This window comes from Rhea pennata, chromosome 22, assembly GCF_028389875.1.
Source record: "Rhea pennata isolate bPtePen1 chromosome 22, bPtePen1.pri, whole genome shotgun sequence".
In the NCBI taxonomy this organism is placed as follows: domain Eukaryota; kingdom Metazoa; phylum Chordata; class Aves; order Rheiformes; family Rheidae; genus Rhea; species Rhea pennata.
The window spans coordinates 6,050,968-6,075,029 of record NC_084684.1 but is presented as its reverse complement, the minus strand read 5'-3'; the positions used below and the strand labels follow the sequence as shown (position 1 = coordinate 6,075,029).

General features: G+C 41.2%; 2 protein-coding genes across 6 annotated transcripts; one reads left to right on the top strand and one right to left on the bottom strand.

Annotated features, from left to right (window-relative positions):
* The first annotated feature begins 9 nt into the window (after positions 1–9).
* On the top strand, positions 10–14,851 carry INTS11 (integrator complex subunit 11). 4 transcript variants are annotated; one of them, XM_062593510.1, is made up of 18 exons: positions 10–74; positions 631–813; positions 1,884–1,981; positions 4,019–4,092; positions 4,351–4,579; positions 4,696–4,794; positions 4,894–4,928; positions 5,638–5,776; positions 7,418–7,482; positions 8,167–8,356; positions 8,771–8,854; positions 9,413–9,502; positions 10,101–10,263; positions 11,148–11,255; positions 11,679–11,740; positions 12,763–12,905; positions 13,687–13,816; positions 14,634–14,851. In XM_062593510.1, the coding sequence occupies exons 2-18, from the start codon at positions 786–788 to the stop codon at positions 14,697–14,699; spliced, it is 1,803 nt and encodes a 600-aa protein (XP_062449494.1). In that variant the 5' UTR covers positions 10–74; positions 631–785; the 3' UTR covers positions 14,700–14,851. The 4 variants fall into 4 exon arrangements, with proteins under 4 accessions (XP_062449494.1, XP_062449497.1, XP_062449496.1 ...); XM_062593512.1 differs by having other exon boundaries at positions 64–123; XM_062593511.1 differs by lacking the exon at positions 10–74 and adding an exon at positions 88–132.
* Positions 14,509–22,983, bottom strand: LOC134150036 (lysophosphatidic acid receptor 6-like). Of its 2 annotated transcripts, XM_062593514.1 has the most exons (4): positions 22,908–22,983; positions 22,252–22,376; positions 17,643–18,924; positions 14,509–16,772 (listed from the first exon to the last, which is right to left on the bottom strand). In XM_062593514.1, the coding sequence occupies exons 3-4, from the start codon at positions 18,713–18,715 to the stop codon at positions 16,757–16,759; spliced, it is 1,089 nt and encodes a 362-aa protein (XP_062449498.1). In that variant the 5' UTR covers positions 18,716–18,924; positions 22,252–22,376; positions 22,908–22,983; the 3' UTR covers positions 14,509–16,756. The 2 variants fall into 2 exon arrangements, with proteins under 2 accessions (XP_062449498.1, XP_062449499.1); XM_062593515.1 differs by lacking the exons at positions 22,252–22,376; positions 22,908–22,983 and adding an exon at positions 20,095–20,188.
* Between the last annotated feature and the right edge of the window lie 1,079 nt (positions 22,984–24,062).

Genomic DNA, 24,062 nt, shown 5'->3' with positions numbered 1-24,062 from the left:
TCCGGTTCCGGGGAGGGCGGCGGAAGGGTTGCTGCGCGTGCGCAGAAGCGGTGCGGAGGAGACGGGGCGCGGTGGTGAGAGGCGGTGGGGAAGGGGAGATGCGCACGTTAAGTGCGCGCGCAGGTGGGCCAGGTGCGTGGCGCGGCCTGAGGACTTTCAGAGCTGCCGGGCCCGGCCCTGGCGGGTCGCCGCGCAGCTGCTGGCTGCGGCCGTTGGCCCGATGAGGGCGGGGCCGCCGGCGGTCGCTGCTGGGGCGCAGCCTGGCAGGCTCCCGGAGGTGGCTTCTAGGGGTGTCGCCTTGCCAAATTAAGGTTGTATCCGGCGGCACCAGGGAGTAGTGCCGGCTTGAATAGGGAGCAGGGGCCCTTTCCTCAGAGCGACCCTCCGATGGGCACCAAGCCTGTGGAAACCCCTAGCGTTTGCTGTCTCCACGCTGTACGTGGTGCCTGGCTTCTTGCACTGAGTTAATCTGAAGATTAAAGGTGATCTGAACACAAAGGAATTGATCCGTGCTTTCAGGAAGCATAAGAAAACATGACTATTATTACTGAAGCCAAACAGACATGAATTTCTAGGAGAAGCTAGTAATGTGTGCACTTATCACACTTATGTTGTTTGTCTTTCCTCTAGGAAGAAGTGGGGCCTCAGCTGAAGTCTTCTGTCTGATACTGAAAAAGAAGTGTAATGGTGCCTGAGAATAAAGGCTAAATCTTATCTTGGCTTTATGGCCCTCATCAAACTATCTCTGAATTTGTTGTTTTGCTTGAGATCTAGAGTTTGTTAAAATGCCTGAAATAAAAGTCACTCCATTGGGTAAGTCCAAACCTAAAATGGTCTTAACATAGAAATGCTGAAAAACTTTGTATGTTGTGATTTGCTTGAAAAGAAACAAGTTGGAATTGAAATTTAGAGTTGGAAAGAATGTATTTTAGACTGTTGGAGATATATGTGCCTTTCTCTGCCACAAAAGCTGGTCACAATAGTATAGCTGAATATGTTACGCTTGTGCGACATCAAGGTGCCATTGTCCTTCTTTTGCTGTTCAGATAAGTACAACTCAAATAGAGTCTGCAAACTCTATTCTTAAATGAAAAGATTAATTAATAGATATTGGTGGTAGAGGGCTTGTAGATCATGGTACTACACATGTTTTTTTATTCTAGTATTGTACAATATGACTAGAGCATTAATAAACTTAATGGAGCTAGAGATCCACGGGAAGCAAATTTTTCATTATTTTGCGAGTTGCACAGAAGCTGTTGACATGCATTTAAGCGCTGAGAGAGTAGCGGATGTTCCAAGCAGAACTGCTCTATCCTAGCCAGTAGTTTTTTGGCTTGGAACAGACTTCCTGGTGCATCATGGAAATCCGTGCTTTCACTGAGATGCAGAGTACGTGGGGTAGGTCACAACCCTGAGAACGTTGCATTCCATGTGATTGACTCTTTGCCTTTGGGCTAGTTATTTCCTGTAGCTCAGAACAAATAGATCTATTTGGACATTTTCAGGTAGTTAAGAGATTATTTTGCTCTTAAAACTGCTCTGCAACTATGTAACTGCTACTGCACAGTACTGGGTAGAAGACAAATTTACCCTGCATCTGAACTGCTTATGGGCTTGGACTCAATGCTATATTAAGTGCAGTTATGCAACAGGAGCTGGGAGGCCCTCTCATAGGCTTAGGGAATGGAGTAAGTGAGCTCACATCTGCTTACCTCTAACAGATCGACTTGCTTGGAAGAAAGGAAGTTGTCTTCTCCTGCATTGGAAGGGAGTTAGGCTGATAGAATGAAGTTTGTAGAGATCTTTCAGTGCTTCTCTTTTGAAGTGACTGCAAGTACTGCTAGAGATGCCTTGCTTGTCTTCCTTTTCTTTGGGTCCAGGGGCTGGCCAGGATGTTGGGCGCAGCTGCATCCTTGTGTCCATCGCAGGGAAAAATGTAATGCTTGACTGCGGGATGCACATGGGCTACAACGATGATGTGAGTATAGTGGGGAAACCTGAATGTTTAATGGAGATACTTTTAAGGCATATCTGCCTAGCCTTTCCCAGCAGAGCTCCTGGTTCATTGTCCTGACCTATTCATCTTCACCAGTGGCACAGAGTCTAGTTGGAGGCCTGTGGCTAGTGGAGTTCCCCAAGGCTCAGTACTGGGCCCCATCCTGTTTAACTTATCCATCAGTGACATGGATGAAGGGACAGAGTGCCTCCTCAGCAAGTTTGCTGATGATACCAAGCTGGGAGGAGTGGCTGATACACTTGAGGGCTGTGCTGCCATTCAGAGAGACCTGGACGGGCTGGAGAGCTGGGTGGAGAGGAATCTCTTGAGGTTCAACAAGGGCAAGTGCAGAGTCCTGCACTTAGGGAGGAATAACTCCATGCTCCAGTACAGGCTGGAGGCTGACCTGCTGGAAAGCAGCTGTGCAGAGAAGGATCTGAGAGTGCTGGTGGACAACAAGTTGACTATGAACCTGCAATGTGCTCTTGTGGCCAGGAAGGCCAATGGTATCCCGGGGTGCATTAGGAAGAGTGTTGCCAGCAGGTCAAGGGAGGTGATCCTGTCACTCTGCTCAGCCCTGGTGAGGCCTCATCTGGAGAACTGCTTCCAGTTCTGGGCTCCCCAGTACAAGAGAGACATGGAGCTACTGGAGAGAGTCCAGCATAGGGCTACAAAGATGATCAGAGGACTGGAGCATCTGCCCTATGAGGAATGACTGAGAGAGATGGGCCTGTTTGGCCTGGACTAGAAAAGATTGAGGGGAGATCTTATCAATGTCTATAAGTATCTGAAGGGGAGGGTGTCAAGGAGATGAGGCTAAACTCTTTTCAGTAGTCCCATGTGACAGGACTAGAGGCAACAGGCACAAACTGAACCGCAGGAAGTTCTGCCTGAATATGAGGAGGAATTTCTTCACTGTGAGAGTGACAGCACTGGAACAGGTTGCCCAGAAAGGTGTGGAGTCTCCTTCTCTGGAGATACTCAGAACACGCCTGGATACAACCCTGTCTAACATGCTTTAGGTGACCCTGCTTGAGCAGGGAGGTTGGACTAGATAATCTCCAGAGGTCCCTTCCAACCTTACCCATTCTGTGATTCTGTTGCCTGACCCATCTTACATGGCACATGGGTGCCGTTAGCTAGGTGTCTGTTGTTGGACATCTGTATCAGCCACTGCTGGAGAATGAACTAGTACTGCCCTTCCAAAATCTTGTCTTCCTGTGCAAGAGCTATGTCCCCTCAGGTATTCCTGATGTATGAAGTTCTACCATCCAACCATCCTTCTTTCTCTCTCCCTGGGTTATAGACCCTGAAAAAATACTAGGAGAGCTGTGAGTGCCCCATTCCCATTTGTTTTTGGTGTTGCTGCGCCTCATATGGGTAGGGATCTTCTATACTTCAAAGTATTAATCCTATCATTAGTTAGATAGCTCCTGTGAGGAGGCTTGTTCTTGGGCAGTTATTTACTTGTGGTATCCACACTGAGACATGTGGTATGGAAGCTTTGCTGGTGCTTTAAAGGTAGAGCTAGATAATACTCCTGATATTAGTTACCCTATAAAGGTAGGAAAGGCATAAATGCAAAAATATTTTGTACAATAGAAAGAGTCAAAGCATCGCACAGAGCAAATGTGCCTTTACAGAAAGGATTTTGATGCTTTTTGTCTTAATGCCTGTGCGTGAGCTGAAGTCCATTGGCCATCTATTTTGCTTTGAAGATAAACTTGCCTGTAATTTACTTGTTTGCAAGGTGAGGTTTCTAACTCTCCCCTGACAGTCCTCCCACCCTTTTTCTCTTTGACTCTTTCTGCACATAAATCTTGACAGTGTCATGTACAACTCTTACCATATTGCTGGCACCAGAGCAGTCTGCTGACTTGCAATTTTGCCTTGAGATGGATTACAGCATGTTCCCAGTGTTATGGATAGTTCATGCCATTGTTTTGCTGGATTAATTATGTAGCATTATTTGGCTTTGTTTAGTAATAGATGACCTGCTTTTTAAATTTTTTTTTACAGAGGCGCTTTCCTGACTTTTCTTACATCACTCAGAATGGAAGGCTGACTGACTTTCTAGATTGTGTCATCATCAGGTGAGAAAACTGCTTCCTTGTCACAACTCAAAGGGAAAACAGGAAACTTTCTATGCTGTTTTTTTCCTGTGATTTGTTAAAACTAGTAACCCAAACAAGTGTCAGGTCCATCGTTCATATTTTGGTTGGTTCTTAGTTCTTCTGTGTTGTGCAGTGCTTTTAAAAGCCTGAAACAATATTTGAGAACCAGGCAAGCACTGAAGACTTCCAGCTAAATTCCTGTGCAATATCTCCTTTGTGTTTTCTGTCTTTCTGCAGCCACTTTCATTTGGACCATTGTGGAGCTTTACCATACTTCAGTGAAATGGTTGGTTATGATGGGCCTATTTACATGACGCATCCTACCAAGGCTATCTGTCCCATCCTCCTGGAGGACTATAGGAAAATCACTGTAGATAAAAAAGGGGAAACTAACTTCTTCACATCCCAAATGATTAAAGACTGTATGAAAAAAGTTGTTGCTGTTCATCTTCACCAGACAGTTCAGGTAAATGACCATTGCTGCATATTTTTCAGTCAAACCAACTGTATTGCTGTAGAAGGCTGAGCAATTTTATCTTTTTAAAAAGTTTACACTACTGCAGTATTTGCCTGTTCATGCAGGTGGATGAGGAGCTGGAGATCAAGGCCTACTATGCTGGCCATGTGCTGGGAGCAGCCATGTTCCAGATTAAAGTTGGATGTGAATCTGTTGTTTACACTGTAAGTATGCACAACAACATATAAAGAAACCTAAATCTCCTTTTAATAGCATGTGTCCCATTACTTAGAGAAATAAATGGATTTCTCTTCTTCCATTAGGGTGATTATAATATGACTCCAGACAGACATTTAGGGTAAGTAGGAAGCTGAGTTTCTATGAATTATATGTGTTTCAAACAGGAAGATCTTAGCAGCAGCTTCTGTTATTCCACAGGGGCTTATCAGCATTGTTTCTTTGTTCTTGTAAAGGAGATTGGAACATTTACTGATGCCTTTCCTAGAAAGATGAATGCAATTTTTAATTATGAGAATGAACAGATTTACACTGATTCCTCAAGATAGACCTTATTGTAATCTTCTGCGTAGTCATATTATTCCTTTTTAAGACTGTGCAGTAATTGAATTTAAATATTTGAAATGCTTTCTTGCTAAGATATCTTCTAAACCAAGAGAGCTTTGATCACAAGCTTTAAATCTAGGATTGAATTCATTTTTACAGGTAAATATGAGAGATTTATAATATTGGTGATATTTAGAATAATGTTGTAAAGCATTAAAAACAACAGACTGGAGAAGAATTGCTTTTCAAAGTATGTGGAGTTAGTCTCTATTCTGGGCTGAATTCATATAAAGCAAGCATAGCCTATAGAGACGGGAGAATTGATACTATCGTGAAAGTCCTAGATGACTATGGGTAAGCCAGCCGGTACACATATGCATTCTTGCTTTCCTGTCTGCCAACAGAGATAGTGACATACTTCATCCATCTTTGAGACTAGCAGATATAAATGCCAAATACCATCTCTCAATTTGATAAACTTTGACAATTTCATTTTGTTTCAGTGCTGCCTGGATTGATAAGTGTCGCCCGAATTTATTAATAAGTGAATCCACTTACGCCACAACTATCAGAGACTCCAAACGATGCAGAGAGAGAGATTTCTTGAAGAAAGTTCATGAGACTGTAGAAAGAGGAGGGAAGGTATGGCTTGTGGAATAATCTAAGTAATGTACTTTCCAGTCTGTGAAGCTCTTTTTGGTTCTGCAGTGCTATGTGTTACTGCTGATTAACTCAAGTATCCATGCATAACCACTATATGAAACTGATGGAGTTCCTGTATTGCTGCATCTGGTACTTTTAAAAGCAGAGTATTAGACGCTTACAGTTTTTCTTCTTTACATAGTTTAAATGAACAAGACAGTAAGGGAAATGCTATGCTTACAGTCTCCAAATTATGGAGGATGAAAACAAAATTAACTTTATATGCATTGTGTGTATTGAAACATCCTCTTAGCCATGTAAATTAAGAAATAGAGACTGTCTGTCCAGATTGCAGGTTTAGCTTAGTTGGTTAGGGTGTGGTGCTGCTAATGCCAAGGTCATGGGTTCAGTCCCTGTATGGGCTATGATGAGGGTTGGACTAGATGATCTCCAGAGGTCCCTTCCAACCTTACCATTCTATGATTCTATGATTACTGCTTCTTAGAAATGATTTTCTGTGTAGCCAGGTCTGTTTGCTCAGCATCATACTTAGTGCTTTTCAACACTCTGCTGGCTGTTACTGTAAAGGCACAGTTTAAAATGCAATAAATGATGCTTAAGTGCCTTGCATGTGGCTTTCACCTGCTTAGCTGTTCTGTTTGTGTGAGCCTTTTCCAATATGTATGACTTGATGTGAACAACCGATGCTGAAGTCAGTTAGTCACAAAGCACATGGAACATACGAAAGCATCATAACGTGGCTTTTAATTGCATCAGTCCATTGTTTCAGAATTCCAATTGACTTTTTCTTTTTCTCAGAAATTTCATCCCTGCCACTAATATAAAGGAAATTTTTGAGATTCTTTTTTTCATTAACACTTGATTTAGAGCATGCCTAGTAAGGGACATTAAAAAAAAAACCAAAAAAACAAAAAAACCAAACCCTTAGAAACTGCAGCTAGAAATGGAAATCCTGAATATAGGGGAGCTTTGTTGATTTGACTGAAGTTATGGATCTGATGCTATGTTCCTAGGACTTAGTTCATTTAAATCCTGATTAAATGGGAAGTTCTAAATGCGGAGACTTAAGGAATGATAAAGTGAATTCCCATTGTACTGACAGTGTGTGACAGTACAATTTCCACTGTACTGACAGATGCTTTCAGTAGCTGCAATATCCCCTCTCTGTCATGATGCTGTGATGAACAGGGAACTAAAAAGCAGCTTACAAGAAAACTGCCTTGTCTTGAAGGGACCCAGCTAGAAAGTAAGAGTTGGTGAAAAGGGTGTGAAATCACACCCAGTCTGAGAATTAGCCTAATCTTACTTTTCCCTCACAGGAAATTGCTTTCATATGATCCAGGAGCAACCAAGCAGAAATGAATATACTCACAGGCTCCATACCCTGCCAGAGACTTTGTTCAGTATGTACAAGCTGAGGTCTTAGGCAGATGGATAGGTGTCTGTATGCCTGTCAAATATCAGTGCCTTTCATTCCAAAACTGCTGAGGAATAGATCCCTGTGGGAAGAAAAAGGACTATCAGAAGGAATTCAGGGGCCTGTTCCAGAATGATAATGCTCCTGGGCCATTTGCATGCTGTTTCAGTTTAGCAAACTTTAAATCGCTATTTCATTTGCAGGTTCTCATCCCAGTTTTTGCCCTTGGTCGTGCTCAGGAACTTTGCATTTTACTGGAAACCTTCTGGTAAGTGCAGCCTCTTCCATGCATGTTCCTCCTTTTCCTCCTCCTCATGTTGTGGTGCTGACAAGTTTCTATGATTCTTTTATGTCTGTTCAGTACAAGTGTACAGTTGGTGTTCCTCTGCATGTTGGTCTGTGCTGTTCAGAATTTTGTTTCTGTGTGTTTTCTAGTGCTTCTGCCTCTAAGCAGTAAACTAAATATCTTCAGGATCATTCTCCACTCTTCACCCAACTACTTAGGATGAATTGTCATTTTAAAAGGTTTACTGCATCTTTGCATTATTGTAAAATTGTTTTCATGGGAGGGGGAAGGAGTAATGAAGTAGTAAAATATTAAACTTACCCATAAGCATTGTGAATTTAGTGTGAAAATATTCAGATGCGGAAATGGTTCTGATAATGAAAAGCAGTATCATTTGATACTATTTCTCATAGCAGAATGATTGACATCTGTAATTGATAGATGATGTTTGTAGCAGATTAGAAAGAGAGTTGAACTAAAGCTGACTTCTGAATAAATAAATGCATAGTAATACGGCATTATCATAATGCTACCTTATGACTCCTTAAGAGTGGGGTGTGCATAAAAATCTTTGGAGACTACATGGGTTCATGGACATTCAGCATGGAGAGCCAAGATCCCAATCTGGCAATCCCATCTATCTGTATCACATCTACACTTCTACAGGGAAAGAATGAACTTGAAGGCTCCAATTTACTTCTCTACGGGACTGACAGAAAAGGCAAATCATTATTACAAACTCTTTATCACATGGACAAATCAAAAAATTCGGAAAACGTTTGTGCAGAGAAACATGTTTGAATTCAAACACATCAAAGCATTTGACCGGGCCTTTGCAGATAATCCAGGACCTATGGTAGGTGGGCATTAAGAAGGTAATAGAGCACATGTGTAGGGGCAGGGAGCCATTTTTGTACCACTCTGTTCCTGGTTTAGGCAAAGGGGCAGCCTGCAAGGGCTAAGCCTCATTTACTCCATTAATAACAGCATCTTGCCCCAAGACCTTTTTAGGGCCAGCCCATTTGAATGCCTCAGTATCTGTAACTGTACTAAAGATCTTGCTATCTTTATTCCAGTAAAGCTAAAATGCCAGAAAAAAACCCAAAATACTGTCATATAATCGATACCATTTTTGCTGATTTTGCAGCATGTTCCTTTTGAATAAAGTCAGGAGACAGATCCTTTACAACACAATCTTTTATTGATTTGTTTTTTGATTGGTATTGGGAGGTATTTGAAAGAACAATCTTGATACATCTTTGAACTTTAGGTTGTGTTTGCAACCCCTGGAATGCTTCATGCAGGACAATCCCTTCAGATCTTCAGGAAATGGGCAGGGAATGAAAAAAACATGGTAAGAAACTCCGTTGTCCTAAGTGATATTTTTTGTTAATGTGATAGTGTTATTGATACAGCTATAAGAACAAAGATTTCAGGAAAACTTTTTCTGAGTGTCTGGGGCTAAGTGACAGGGATTCTCCTATGGAACAACCCTGGCTAGAGCTCTTTCAAGCTCTGAGTCTTGTTTTCTGCCGTGTGTGACAGGGTAAGCACTGGAGGTATGTGTCCATGAGATGGGGAGGAGACTTTATTTTCACAAATGCTTTCATTCATCTGAAGCTACTTAGAAGCCACTGGTAACTAGCAATAATTCATGTTGAGTGGTACACATATTTCAGCAACTCACTTTCTAATTTCATCCTTGCATATGTTCTGCTGTAGTTGGGTGTTTACCACACAAGCTGCAGAAGGGAGCAAATTGAATGAAGTAACTTTTCAAAACAGGATGGTAGTATGTGAGATGGGAAGAACGGAATCTTAGATCAGCATTATGCATATTAGGTATTTTTATGTTAACAGCAACTACGTGTGTCTGTGCAGAGTCTCCAGACTTCTCCGGTTTTCTTCTCAGGTCATCATGCCAGGCTACTGTGTGCAAGGAACTGTGGGGCATAAGATTCTCAGTGGACAACGCAAGCTGGAAATGGAAGGACGACAAATAGTGAGTTTTCTTCTCAGCAAGGAGGAGCATTCTAGGGAGGCTCGTTACAAATTTATATGATAGCTAAGACACTATGTACTTGTAACGGGAATATGCAGTGAGTATCATTGAAAATACCTAAGTAACATTTTCATCAGAGTTGGACTATTTTTTTTTCCCTCTTTCCTTTGTTTTGGCAATAGCATATCTCTTCCTGCCGTTTCATTGCTTTGTAATTCATTGGATGTATGCCACTATGTATAATGCTGTTTAGTAAGTAGATCTCTGTTAGTCAGATAGGTAATAGTGATACAGTTTCATACTGAAGGGGACATTAAAATTGGTATTAAATGTGCTAAGTATTGATTTGTTTTTGGCAAATGTGAGGTGAGAATTGCACTCTGAAACTTGCAGTTTGATCCTTCAAAATTTGAGTGTTTTTCTATACAGCAGTGTGTTCAGTCTCTGTTGCTAAGCAGCTATCTGTCCAGCCTCATTTTCTAATTTAGTGATCTGCTTCCTTCTCTGAAACAAATTTGGAGAGGTCTGGCTCAGTTCCTGTGTGGTTTAAGTGTTTCCCGATTCAGGAAGCTTATGCTTTTTTCCCCCCCCCCTACAGTTGGAGGTGAAGATGCAGGTGGAATACATGTCTTTCAGTGCCCATGCTGATGCCAAGGGAATAATGCAGCTGATTCGCCAGGCTGAGCCACAAAATGTTCTCCTGGTCCATGGTGAAGCAAAGAAAATGGAGTTCCTGAAGCAGAAAATCGAACAGGAATTTCGTATGTACACTGTTGATACTGGGGAGAGAATGGCAGTAGAAGGAAGGCTTTATGTTCACATGCTTTATGCCAAACTACACTGCCTAATGGACTAAGGTTACTTACAGTTCCCTTGGTCAGCCACCCTCAAGTCAGAAATTAATGCCTGTAACAAAGAGCAGTGCCTGTTTAAAAATTGTGGGTTTTTTCTTAGTTAAGAACAATTCAAGTGGTTTTGATATGTTTATATTGTTTTAGTCCAGTATTTACTTAATTTGTATTTCTTCAGACTCCTAGAAGAAGCAGAGGCAGGTGTGTGTGGGGGAAATATCTGAAATTCTGTGTTAACAGTTTCAGTAAATGGGAATGAGCTCCAAAAATAAAAACGAACACCTAAAAAGCAGCTGACTCTTAAAAGACGAGTGGAGAAAGCATGGAATTTATATTGGATGTTCACTTACTGGCTACAGATTTCTTTGCAGTAACTTATGCACATCAGGTCACAAACATTTTTGTTGCAGCCTGTGATCTTGTTCCTCTTCACAAGGAGGCTTTCCACTTAAGCATAGCTGGGTTAGTAGGTACTGCTGCTGTTCTGAGAGTGTTTCTGTTGCCTTGTGTGGGAGGGGTATAAAAATAATCATGGCTCTTTGTTGGTAATGCCATCAGGTTTTTGGATGTCAGTCTTTGGCTTCTGCAGCAACCTTCTTTCCAGCCTCTTTAAAATCCATGTTTTAAGTTTCAGCAGATTGCTGTTAATCATTTCCTGTCCTAAACAGGGCTTCTGCTAAAATCAAATCACAATCCAGTTTGGGGCTGCTTGCATGCTGCTTGTGGGTGAAACAGTGGCCTGGGATGGGAAATGCGCCTTTAAGTCCTTCCAACACTGACTGTTTACACTACAGATGTGAACTGTTACATGCCTGCAAATGGAGAGACAACAACAATATTCACCAATCCCAGCATTCCAGTGGACATCTCTCTGGGACTCTTGAAGAGAGAGACGGCAATAGGTGATGCATTTTCAAAGATTTTCTTCATTTGGGCCCTATCGCTGTACTGAAGTTATTTGTATAGTTTTTGCAATATGTAAGGACTACATTGTAGGGCCATTTGTAGAAATGGTGACTTATACAGGAAGCACTGCTGTAAGAACATGCTTTATTAGTGGTTAGTGGGGGTTCCTGTGAAATGAAGTGACATATTTCTAGAGCATTGATAGTGGTTTAAGCACCATATACTTTGTTTTTAAGTAACAAGAAAATGAAAATGTAAAATCATAGGTTCAGAGACTATCATACCTCAGTGAAAGAATGTATAACCCTTATTTCACTTGAAAATCTAATCTGTTAACTCATAAAATGGTCTTGTAAATGTAAAAAGTAGGACTGTATCATTAATCCTGCTGTCTTTCTTTTCTGCTGGCGTTGATTTAGGTCTCTTGCCAGATGTCAAGAAGCCAAAGCTCATGCATGGGACATTAATTATGAAGGATAATGTAAGTAAAAAAGTTCTTACACTTGTTGCCCTCTGTATGAGTTTGTTGTCATTCACAAGGAAGATCTAGGTGAACAGAAAACAAGCAAAAGGTATGTAGTCCTAGTTTCTTGGAAGGAGCCCCAGCAACAGCTGATCTTGCAGGCCTCTGAGTGGGATTAGCCTGTAAGAAAGACTCTTCAGACTGGCAGTTGCCTGACTGACAGTCTTCACCAATCCCACAACTTTGGCATTAGTATCTTCCGGCTCATCAGCAGGGAGTTGGGATGGTAGACTTATTACTGGTCAGTCTCAAATGCTAATGGATAAAGTCAGAGTAAACAATTGATCCGACTGAAGAGCTGCTATTTTTCAAAATCTATTTTTTTTTCCTTGGCCCCCTGCCTGGTACAGCTAACGGTATGGCTAAGGATACTAAGGAAGCTGTGGTTTTTGGCCAGTTTGTTGAGCAAGGACTGAAAGGTGCCAAGGAAGAAGTACTTACTCTACAGCCTAATATTCATATTTGAGCAAATCATTTGTGTGATAAAAAGAGGTTAAACCAACTTGTATTCAGACAGCAACTCTGATGTATGCAATTTTGGGAATAAGGAAGCAGTATGACCATTTATCTGGATATTTGCTGCAGTCTTTCCTCCTACTCTGCCATTCTGCACACACTTGCACCTAGCTGCTACTGTTTGCAGTAGTAACTGAATTTCACAGAATTTTTGATAGAATCAGTAAGGTTAGAAGGGACCTCTGGAGACCATCTAGTCCAACCTCCCAAAGATTTCTTGGTGCTGGTTCTACTGGGGCTTGAACCCAGGACCTTTAGCATGTAAAGCAGATGCGATAACCACTACACTATCCCTCTACCATATACTGAGACATTACAGAGATTGAAAAGTTGATTATCTTACCTGCCGGAGTTTTGCAGTGATGAACACATAGCTGTGTGCAGCTGACCACAGAGGAGGAACAAAATTTCAAAAGAACAGGCAAAAAGAAATAGCTTCTAATGGATTTGTAATTTTCCTCCAGAGCTTCCGTCTGGTTTCTCCAGAGCAAGCCCTGAAAGAGTTGGGCCTTGCAGAACATCAGTTACGTTTCACCTGCCGTGTTCACATTCAGGACCCGCGGAAGGAACATGAGACAGTGCTTCGTGTATACAACCATCTCAAAGCGTAAGTCCATTCTTGGCTGTGTTTGCCTTTTCCTGACAGGAATGAACTAGAGCATATCATTCTTAATATAGGTAGTACAAGTGCCTTCCCCCCTTCCTGCCATTCTAGACCAAATATATAAAGTTAAGGAAAGTTGCCACACTGGAGTGGGACAGATGAGGAAAACTGCAGCTCAGAAAACTCAGCTGCTCTAGATTTCAGTCTATTTAGCTAAAATAACCAGAACAGTGGTTACACTGTAGTAGTGCATGTTGGTAATCAGCACACATACCCATGGTCTTTGTCAAGCTTGCGCAGGCCAGCTGAAATCTTTCCTGTGGGTTTGCTTCTGTCACTGCTACTTCTAGCTGAAGTTCAGATGTTAGTTCAGAGTGAGACCATCAGGCACAGGGGTCGAGATAGCCCTTAGAACTGTTCAAAAGCTGGTTACAGTTGAAACTTAAAAATATTTTTGTCCTAAAGGCAGCTGGTCTAGTCCAAGATTAGTGTTTTACTCAGATGAATAGGGTCTCGGTCTGCAGCTCTAGCAGTCAGAAAAGCCTGAAATGAAACTCTATAGGAAATGTGTGACCCTCTCATGGTTAGTATAAACACCAGAATAAGCAAGCTATGAATAGGGTCCATTCTGCCTTTTTAGGCAGTAGGTGCTGGCTCAGAAACACAGCTAAAAGTTGTAACATAAGCTGCTCTTGAGGATTCCAAATTCAGAATTGCCCACCCCTTCAGCGTGTGTATTTGTTTATCCCCTCCAAAATAAATCATATACCTTGTCTCTTACCAGGGTCCTTAAGGATTATTCAGTTCAGCATCTCCCTGATGGTTCTATAACAGTAGAATCCATTCTTATCCAAGCTACAGCACATTCAGAGGATCAAGGAACAAAAGTCTTGCTTGTATCGTGGACTTACCAGGTAGGAACACTTAGAAACATGCTTTTCAAGCAACTCCAATTGATCTTAACTTCTGACATTCTGAAAATGGCCTGTAGTGTGGATTGCTACTGTAAGGGTGAGTTTTCATCATTATCTTTGAAGTAGTTTGAAAGAACATAGAGCAAGCACTTGCCATTTTCTTTGTATCATTTTAGCTTTAGCACAAATCATTTTTACAGGGCTCAACTGAGTCAGTTTTATCTGAGAGCATGAAACAAGGCAACTGGTTTGGAGTGGTCACACAGGAGCGCATTATCTGTGTTTTGAGGATACTATAGTAACAAGCTTCTACCTATCAATCAATCAACTGTATTACTACTGCCATACAGAGTGTAGAGATATTTTGTAAGGCAGGTGTAAAACTTGCACAAAAAGCAGAAAGCCCACTAAAGCAGAACTGTGGTAAGATCAGGTGTAGTAGTAATATTTTCTTGCTTTCAAGGGTGTGTGTGTGTGTGTGTGTGTGTCAAATTTATTTACAGCAAGGAAATTTCTTGATGGCAAAACAAAAAAAACCCAGTAATTCTTTATTCTTGGCTTCAAAAGAAACACCTCAGAGAGGTCCAAACACTTTCTTTGACAAATAGGAGTTTTACACTGATATTTTGAAAGAACACCCAGAACTGGGTTTGTGCTAACTGAATTGATTTCTATTTTTGAACACTGCTGACACTGAATTTTGCTGGGTCCAAGGGTTATTTCAGTGTATTTCGAGGTAGCACAGTCTAATTTCTTGCCCCCAATGGAAAAAAGTCAAAAAGAATGGTGCTTTTAGCTTTCTCTTTTCTCTCTCTAGGATGAAGAGCTAGGCAGCTATCTCACATCCCTGCTGAAAAAGGGACTGCCACAGAGTACATCCTGAGCAACAAGCAACAGGCACAGTCACGCTTCAGAGGGATTTAGATTTTATTTTGTTTACATTGTTATAAATGGAAAACTAAGAATAGACATACTACCTATAGGTTGCTGGTTTCCTTTTAATACAGGAATTAAAATGTTTGTACAATAACTGCAGCAAGAGTGTACACAAGATTACTGTTCAGCAATGCTGCAGTCATCTTTCACAGAAACCTGTCCAGGAAGTCACCGCAGCCTGTTTTTAAAGAGCCCTGAGGAACAAGCTTTAAGTTGGTTACACAGTAAGGTAAGAGGTATTCAGCATTCTTCTACTTGCACAGCTCATTTTCTTTAAAACCTTAGTGGTACCAACCTATACTAATAGGCCTTTTCTGTGCAACCTCTAGGCTTTCAGTTTACTCATAAAAGTGAGTAGTATCAGCCATGACCAACCCCACTCCTGCCCTGAACTTGTTCCTGGGACTCTAGTGGGACAAAAGAGCTCACTTGGAGTCTTTCAGATTTGTGAGCAGGAGAGTTCAGCTGACTTGTTATAAAAGGTTAGTATCAGTGATAGCCCTACAGGGAATATAAAGTCAGAACTAGGAGCAGGCCTGAGGGCTCAAAAGAAGCAGCTTTGAAAGCTAATATAACCCTTTCAGAATAAAATGCAAAGTATTAAAAGTTTAACATAGGCAGCAGTACAAAGCCCTACATATGATATTTACCCTGCAGCTTAGCTTTTATTACCCATTATACGGTATGCATACTTCCCTCAGTGATAACTCAGAGACTTGAAGGAAAGCAGCACTCCTAGATGGGGTGTCTAATAGAAATCTTTCCTTATCTGTCTATAGCACTAGAACTTTGCTCAGTTGCAGAGAAGACAGGCCCTCCAGGGCTGGGAAGCTTTTCCATAGCCCATGAAGGGGGCAAAAATAGCAGCTTCTTGAAAGGTAAATGGTTAGTTTGTCATAACCTCAGCCCTCAGATGCTGTCATCACCCCCATTTTACAAATGCTCAAAGTACAAAGATTCTCCAAGATCTTACCAAGTCCACTCTAGCAGAGAAACACAAGAACCATCGTTAACAATATTTTAAGAGGTTGATCAGCTCTTCTCACAGACATTTAAAAAAATAATACCTCCAAGCTAAGAGCAAGATACAGAGATGGAGAACTCACTCCAGTTCTATCCAGGCTTATCATAAGAAATTTAGTACTGCACACAAAAGTCACTATTGCAAAGCTCTAGCTGTATTACAGTAATTTCAGATCTACTATTGCTTTGCTTGCTGCATGTATAACTTGGTTTGCTAGGATGGGTTATTGAAGGCTTTAATGGAGTAATATAGCCTCCCAGATTCAAGCCCCTTGCTTCTGTCATACCGCATGCTTCTCTTCCTCTAAGATCCCAACATATCCCTATTACCATGCTCCTTATTTTCCAAACCTCTTATCTCCTGTTCTTAAGGAGAGAGTAGGCTGCAGCATCAGCTGCTGTCAAACCACTGGCTGAATAGGGTTAGAAGCTGCAATGTTTGTGCAAAAAGAATTTACCACATTCTATAGAGATCCATTATCACTTCTGTCCCCACAATAATCCCATTCCCTACCTCCTTAAGATCCATGTCATTTCTTGTTCCAGGTCCAGGAGCACAGCATAAAATGGGCACCCTGATGACCTGCTGCAGAATACCAGGTCAAAGTGTGGCTTCCAGTGTGTTTTGTGCATAGAATTGAAATATTGATTTAGCACTGCTAGCATTAGACATATCTTGCCACACAAGCCTCATGACAATTTCTCTTCTATTCTCATTCTCTCACCTGTCTTGCATACCAGGAGGCCAGTCACATATATGCACGTTTTATGTTTGTTCTGTGCTGGTATGGGACAGAGCAGAGTAGTGACTCTATGTCTGTTACCAAAAATCATATCCTCTAAGTAAACCATTAGCTTTTAAGCAGGTTCTTCAGCTAGGCCAGTGCTTTCTGGTAGCTCTGGTAACCCACAAATGTTAAATTCTTTCCAAAGTCATGATGGAATAGTCTTATGTTCATAAGGTGGAAAATTCAGCTGTTCTCAGAAGTTAGGTGTTCTGTTAATACAAGAGAAGGGATGAAGTAGGTTAGGTATTTTTAGTGATATCATGCAATCATTGTAGAAAGGGCTTTGACTCATGAGCCACACTGCATAGTGTAAGGAGTTCAGCCAGCTCCTACCAAAACTTTCCTCAATGAGAGAGAAGCCAATACTTGTTTACTACAAGTCCTGCAGGAACCCAGCTTGAGGGCGAGCAGCTTTTTTATGTACACAGGGTTAACTGACTGAGAAATACTTGGATCATTATCAAGATTCATTATCATTATCAAGATTCATTATCTTTTGAAACTAAGATATTAACTGCCAAGCCTGAATCCATCAGCATATGATGCTAGAAAGCCTGTATTGAAATATTTCTCAGAAAGACAATCAATTGATTCAAAAGAAGGGATGAGAAGCCCTTACTGGGCTGTGGAATGTAGTCAGAAAGCAGTTTGAGAACCCAGCTGGCTAGAGTTTGCCCCAAGGGAGAAAACACAGGATCCCTCAAAAAAAAAGGGAGAAGCCAGGCAGGAGTACCCTGATCAACTCAACTTCCAGTGTTATAGTCAATTAGGGAGCTGGTTTCTTCCAAGTAAATCTTTCTTGGTTTCCAGACAGGAACCCTGGGTTCGCCTATCAACCCCCAAAACAAACAAAAGGAGGCCAAAACATTACACATACACAACATGTTACTACATGCTATCTACAACTACATAAAAGTCCAGCTCCCCCATGTACAGTCCTAGTTGGCCAATACTAATAATACATAGCTGTTAGGCATTTCCTTAGAGTGGTCCCATAATATAATCACTGTATCAATGAGTGGTAGGTTTCAAAGGTTTGATTTCAAAACAACAGTTGGAAAGATGAATATTGTACTTACTTTAAGTAGGTCAGTTGATTTATATCTTCATGGTTTTTATTTCCCTGTCTCTGTTCTAGCTTATAAATGTAAGAGTAGTCCCCAAATTTCTGGTCACAGATTGTGTACACTATTTTAGACCTGAATCTGAGCTTGAAGTTGAAGTGCCATTGTTTACTGGAAGAGGTGAAGTAGTACAAGAGTGGGTTGAAGCAACAGTTGAGGCTGACGAGTGCTAAGGTGACCCTTCGCATTTTGTAGATCAAGTTGGTAAACGGTTCATTCTGGATGACCTGGATTCTCATTAAGAAGTGGAGCAAGTGAGTGAGATGATACGGTAGAAAGCAGAAGGTGCAGATGAACAAGATGATGTAGATAGTGCGCAGGGCTTTCCTCTTGCGAATGCTGTGTTTGATCTGGGAAATTCTCTTGGCAATGAGAGGGTAGCTGATGAGAATGACGGAAAATGGGATCACAAAACCAAAAACTAAGGCCAGGATGTTGTAAGATGCCATGCGATAGGTCCAGCTACTGGTAGTGAAGTTCTCAAAACACACCGTTTTGTTGCCTACACCATTGTTGTGAAGGGGACCTCCAAGGATGAGTGGAATCATGACACTTAGAGCTACCATCCAAATAATTACGACCACCATCACATAATGAGCAACTCTGATCTGAACGTATGTGAAGGGGTGCAACACTGCAATGTAACGATCAGCACAAATGCAGGTGAAAAAGGCTATGCTTAGATAGATATTGATATAGTACAAAGTCCCAGTTATCCTACAAGCCATATCACCAAAGATCCAATTGTTCCGATTCACATGGTAATGAATTTTAAAAGGCAATACACAAACAAACAAAGTGTCTACCATGGCCAGGTTAATCATGTATACATAGGAGTGAGAGGTGTGCTTTACTTTGCAGGACAAGAGATACAGAGCTAAGGCATTTTCTATTAGTCCCAGCACAAAGACAATGCTGTAGATGACAGTAAAGAGGGGATACTGGAAGTTTGCTTCCAAGTTGAATTCTGAAGTGGTATTAGCAACTGTCTCATTGGAGATTCCTTCAGTCCAGAAAATATCTGCCATGATTTCTCTTGCAAGAGGGTTGTAGGGATGTCCAACATGGGATAGAAATCTTAAGATGCCCCTTACCTCATAAGGTCCTTGACTTTTGGAATTTACTTAGTCTCTCAAGTGAGTAATGGCTAAAGCTCTACAAATCTCTGATGTTAAGTCTGATGAAATCTGTAGTTCAGACTTCTGTGCTTGGTAAAGATAGGTAGAGAGCAGTGTGGCTGAAAGGAAAAATGAATCATTTAAAACACACGAGCATTTGAAGCTTACACAGCAGCAGCCTAACTGACACAGCATTAACTGACATTTAACAACCAGCACAAGAGAAGAATATTAATTAACAAAAGTAGCAAAAGTAAAGGGTATAGAAACACTTTGCCTTTTGCCAAAAGGCAAAGTAAAATGTTATGGCTCTGGCTAAGGACAGGCCAGCAATGATGTATATAGCACATGAACTCTGCAGGTTCTGTAATTCATTTCTCTCCTTTCTGGGTACTACCAGTGCTCTTATGTTATTTCTCAGCAATACTTGTTATAAACCTTTCCTTAAGAACTTCCAGTGATAGATTTTGCAGTCTTCCCAAGAAAAAGGGAATCAAGTAGGACTGCTTTTCTGTTACTCCAGTATGACAATTAACACAGTATTCTGTATGACTGAACTGCTGTAACCTTGCTGGTGCAGTTTTATAAATAATGTGGGAAATCATCTTTCTGCAATTAAGAAATGGCACTTAAAGGATAAAACAAACAGGTAGTTGGCATCAACACCAAACTGTTAACCAAGTCAGAGAGAAGCAGCACAATCCGTACCTTCCATTTAAGAATCTAGGCTGAATTGTAAATGCTGTAGATAACAACAGCTATAAAAACAGTAACTGAAAGGATATGCCACTTTGGACAAGGTGTGCCAGGTCTCTTACAGCAAACATTAATTTGCAGGGGAGTATGTGATATAGGGGTACAATCTTGGGTCATCATAAAACCTGATAACAAGCACACAGAGAATGGGAGATTAAGTTTTCCCATCCTTCTCACATACCCTTTTATACCTCACTCAAAGTTCATATACAGTGGCATTTTGGAGTAAGCTGTTGGGTGAATTTACAGCAGCCTAAGACTACTCTGCACCAGCCTGAGGGACAGATGATTTGCAGAGGGAAACACCACCCACCTCATTCAATTCCAAAAGGAGCCTAAAGGACTAGTTTGAAAGGAGGTGGCATTGCACAAGCAGGACACCTCTTACTTAGGGCACTCACATCTCATAAGCAATAAACTGCGCTCCAGTTCCCTGTATTTCCCTTCATCAACTACAAAAGAAATCTAAAAAACTAATCCAAATACAGACACCTAAATAGAAGCCCTACATAGAGTGGAAAAGTTAATCTCACCTGCAGTATGTATGAAGCTCCTGAACTTGAGAGTTGAAAGTAGAAGAAAGAAAGTTATCTATAGGTACTTTCCAAAGGAAACTCTGAAATCACACTTCCTCCTCTGCTTGGTAGTTGTTATATCTAACTGTAGTTAAAAGCACCCATGATCATAAATGGACAATTAGACAAGGAAAATAGTTTTACTTTAGTTAGGCAAACTTACTTACTTATCTGCTTATACAGGTCTTTCACCTAATAGCAAGAGATAAGTGCACACGCAGGAAAATTAATATAAAATTGTATGTGCTAAGCCACAACTTCAAGCAGCACAGAACTTGAAACAACCTTTATCTCAGCATTTTGAGCCACCAAACATGTATCTTTCTAGGTTTAAAGAGTAGTGTTACAACTGGGAAAAGATACAGCAGAGGCTTGTAAAAATAATAGGGCAGGACAGACAAAGGCGACTGATTAGCCAGTGTTTCCCACACGGCAAGCACAGCAAGGACATCTATAGATGTTATCAAGTGGCAGCTCCACAACAAGCAAACAGATTTTTTCCAAATAGCACATAGTTATACTGTGGCAGTATCTGTCCCAAGATTTTGTAGAAGCTAGACAAGAGTTTCTGTATGCTTACACTAACTCTGACTTCTGTAGGGTGGCACAGTCAGTGTGCTGAAGGACAGCCTAAAGCTAAATCCCATGCAGTATGGTTGCAAGGCTTTTGCCAAGCAAGGTACAGGAGTTACTTGCATCACACTACCATGCTAGTATTACTACTTACAGCATCTGTAGTCTGGCAGAGCTGCCCAGTTCCCTCCCTCTCTGACGGAGGATCCCAAATTAAGTTTTGCATGCTTAGAATATGCAGTGGGCCCCTCCAGTGCTTCAGTTACAAGAAAGTAATGGTTGAAGCTTGTCATAGAGATGCTTGTACTGACTAGCAGAAATTGTATCTAGATGTACCCCATCAAGTAACATGAACAAACACATTAAAGCTTAACTAGAGTGTAAATAGTAAAAGGGGAAGAAAAAAAAAGTGACAAGAGTATTTCAGAAGTAGGTCTCCTGCCAATTTCCAAGCAGTTAAAAGTAGCACTGCAGGACCCCAGCATGTGCATTGATTTGTTTTAAAATATTTTCATTCTCTGAGAGGTAAAAGTGACACAGTTTAGGACTAAACATGAATTTCCCAAGCATAAAGTCCATTTCATCTCTGTAATAACGTAGTAACATACCATTCACTTATCTACCAGTTTAAAAACAAGGAATTAAAATAGATTCCAAGTCCAGAATTGCTTCTCCAAGTTTGATACTTTTTGTGTTTTTTCCTGCCTATTTTATTTCTCTCTGATAACCAAAAAGCACCACCAAACCTCTGCTCTTGTATGAGGTTATTTCATTTACAAAGATACAGAAAGCAACACTTTTTATTTTAAAGTTTCCACTACATTCTGTGTTCACTGAATTAGTAGAAACTTGTTTTATATAAAACAAGTTTTTTGTCTCTGAACTCCAAGTCCATCATAAGGTTTCTCTAGTTTTGGTTTTAAAGCATCACTGTCAAATAATCAGAAAAACAGATCTCCTCAAGTATCAGAAGTCCAAATTATAATCAAATGAAAAGAATTAGTAATAATATAATGCAACAACATAAGAAAAAATATTAAGTACTCCTTGATGATACATAACATTCAAGCATCAACTACAGCCACTGAAAAACTAAATGCAGACTAGGAATTTGTACAGAAGTCCTCCACTGACAGTACATTTAAGTAAGAATTATGTATTAATATAATGCATTTGCTGGATTATTTCTAACAGTTTTTCTGGGATTTAAAATGAACAAATCAACCAACAACACTTAGTGCTAATTGCAAAGTCTGCCAGTGATCACCACTTCTAGACTACTGTCTGGATAACTGTATCTGGGTTGCTCATTTACTGGATTTGAGAGTAAGCCCAGAAACATTTGCAAGAAAATCGATAGCAAATTCTTCTGCACCTAGGGAAAAAAAACAAAAAACAAAAAACCAAAAAAACACTCCACTATGTAGGCCTACACTAGGAAATGGCTTGATCAACATTTGAACAGTATTGGTTACTATTTGGTTCATCTTTTTGCACTGTAAAGGCTCATAATAGATTTAGTGAGACAGAAAGTTAACTTACCACATCTCAGGTCATCATCTGTCATGTGAAAGCTCCAAATGAGCACACTAATCTTGCCAAAGACTTCACAAACACGAGGTTATGCTGCATAGAAACTGTCTTGCAAGACACACTGCCACATTGCTCTACAGAGAGAAACCACAGGAAGTGAATGTGAAAAGCCAGCGCTTGGATCCAAGATAGAGCAGTTGCCCTGGCTAGTGAAGTGTTCCTCTTCTAGAGCTGGGGTGATGGTGCAGCACACCACCAGCCCTGATACATGCTTTAGTTCTCCCAGGGCACCCACTGTAACAGGGTGGCACAATGCTCCCACGCAAAAGCACCCTCCAGCCTGCCTTGCTCTCCAGCCCCAGCAGTCTTCAGAGCAAGGCTTGCTTCTCGTGAACCAGGTGCTAGCACTTCAATCTGACTGAGAGACTTTGAAATTGGCCTGTAGCTGCACTCATACTTCACCTCAAAGGGAGGAAAAGCAAGAGCTAACAAGCTGCCATTCCCTTTCAGATAGATCACTGCCTAAAAAATGGGAATGTTAGGTTTGGAATCTGAATGGAGATGCCCTGTTGCTTGTGCTGTACAGCTCTGCAGCATGTAACTGTTCTGAAACAACCCTGCCTCTGGGTACTTACCTAGTAAGGCCTTACTGTAAAAACACTTACAGGATCCACCTAAGTGACACAGCAACTTCAGCTCTCCTTTTCTGTTGTAGAGACTTGGGACTTCTCCAAAAGTCTGTCATCTTTGGGAATTTCACCCTGAAGAAATAAAGCAGGTAGGAGTCAGCCTGCTCTATAGGAAGGAAGAAGTGTCTTACCTTTCCTTCACAGGTTGTCTAAAGGCAAACTTTTGGCAAACCTACCTTTATCAGAATGGGGACAAGATGCATCACTTCCTCACCAGAGGATACCTAGAAATGGACTGTCAGGAGGAATCATTAACTCATCCCCACACAGGCAAGGGTGTCTTAACAGAGGTCAGAAAGAGCTGCTACCTCTCACCCTGACCTTGCCTTATGCTCTCCATTATATAAGCAGAGTGTAGACACTGCGCATTTTTTCAGCAGGCTATTAAGATTCTTCCACTATTTATCTGAATGAGATGGTCTGAATCCAAACTGCCACAGAACAAAAAACATCCTCATACCAGCTCAAGGAGGCTGTCTGCTCTGACAAATTGTTTTGCTGTTTCTGTAATTTTGCTCCTCTCATGGAGAAAGGGGAAATTAATAATGGTGGTACCAGGCATCTCAGCTGCACATTGTTTCTGCTATGGGAAATCTGAACAACCAGTGTTTCAAGCAAGCATTGTGTCTTCTGCGAAAGGCAGAAGTCAAAGTTTGTACCCTCCCTTCCTGTAACCTGGCATTCTCAGAATTTTATAACCAAAACAGAGATTCTGGTGTCATTATTGAGAAAAAACATAAATTATCCAATGCTTATTTTGTCACTTGTGCAAACATGCAAAACTTGAGATCAGAGTAATTTAAAAAGTTCTCTCTGCTCCTTGCTATGCACTAAGATTCGCAGCTCGTTGCACTCTACCCGGACTCCACCAGCTATCCGATGGACTCCACCATGCTTTGCAGTACTACCACACCATCAACTATGAAGAGCAAAATAAGCCAACAGGCAAATCAGAGCCCAGTAGCAGCCTGGCAGCCACCTTCTGGCTCCACTGCTGAGAGTGGTACATTTCATCATTAGGCTGACTCGTTCATATTGCTGTTCCTGTGTTATTAGCCCAGAATGGGATTATTAGCAGGTTTAGCTCAACTGGTTAGACTGTGGTGCTGCTAATGCCAAGGTTGTGGGTTC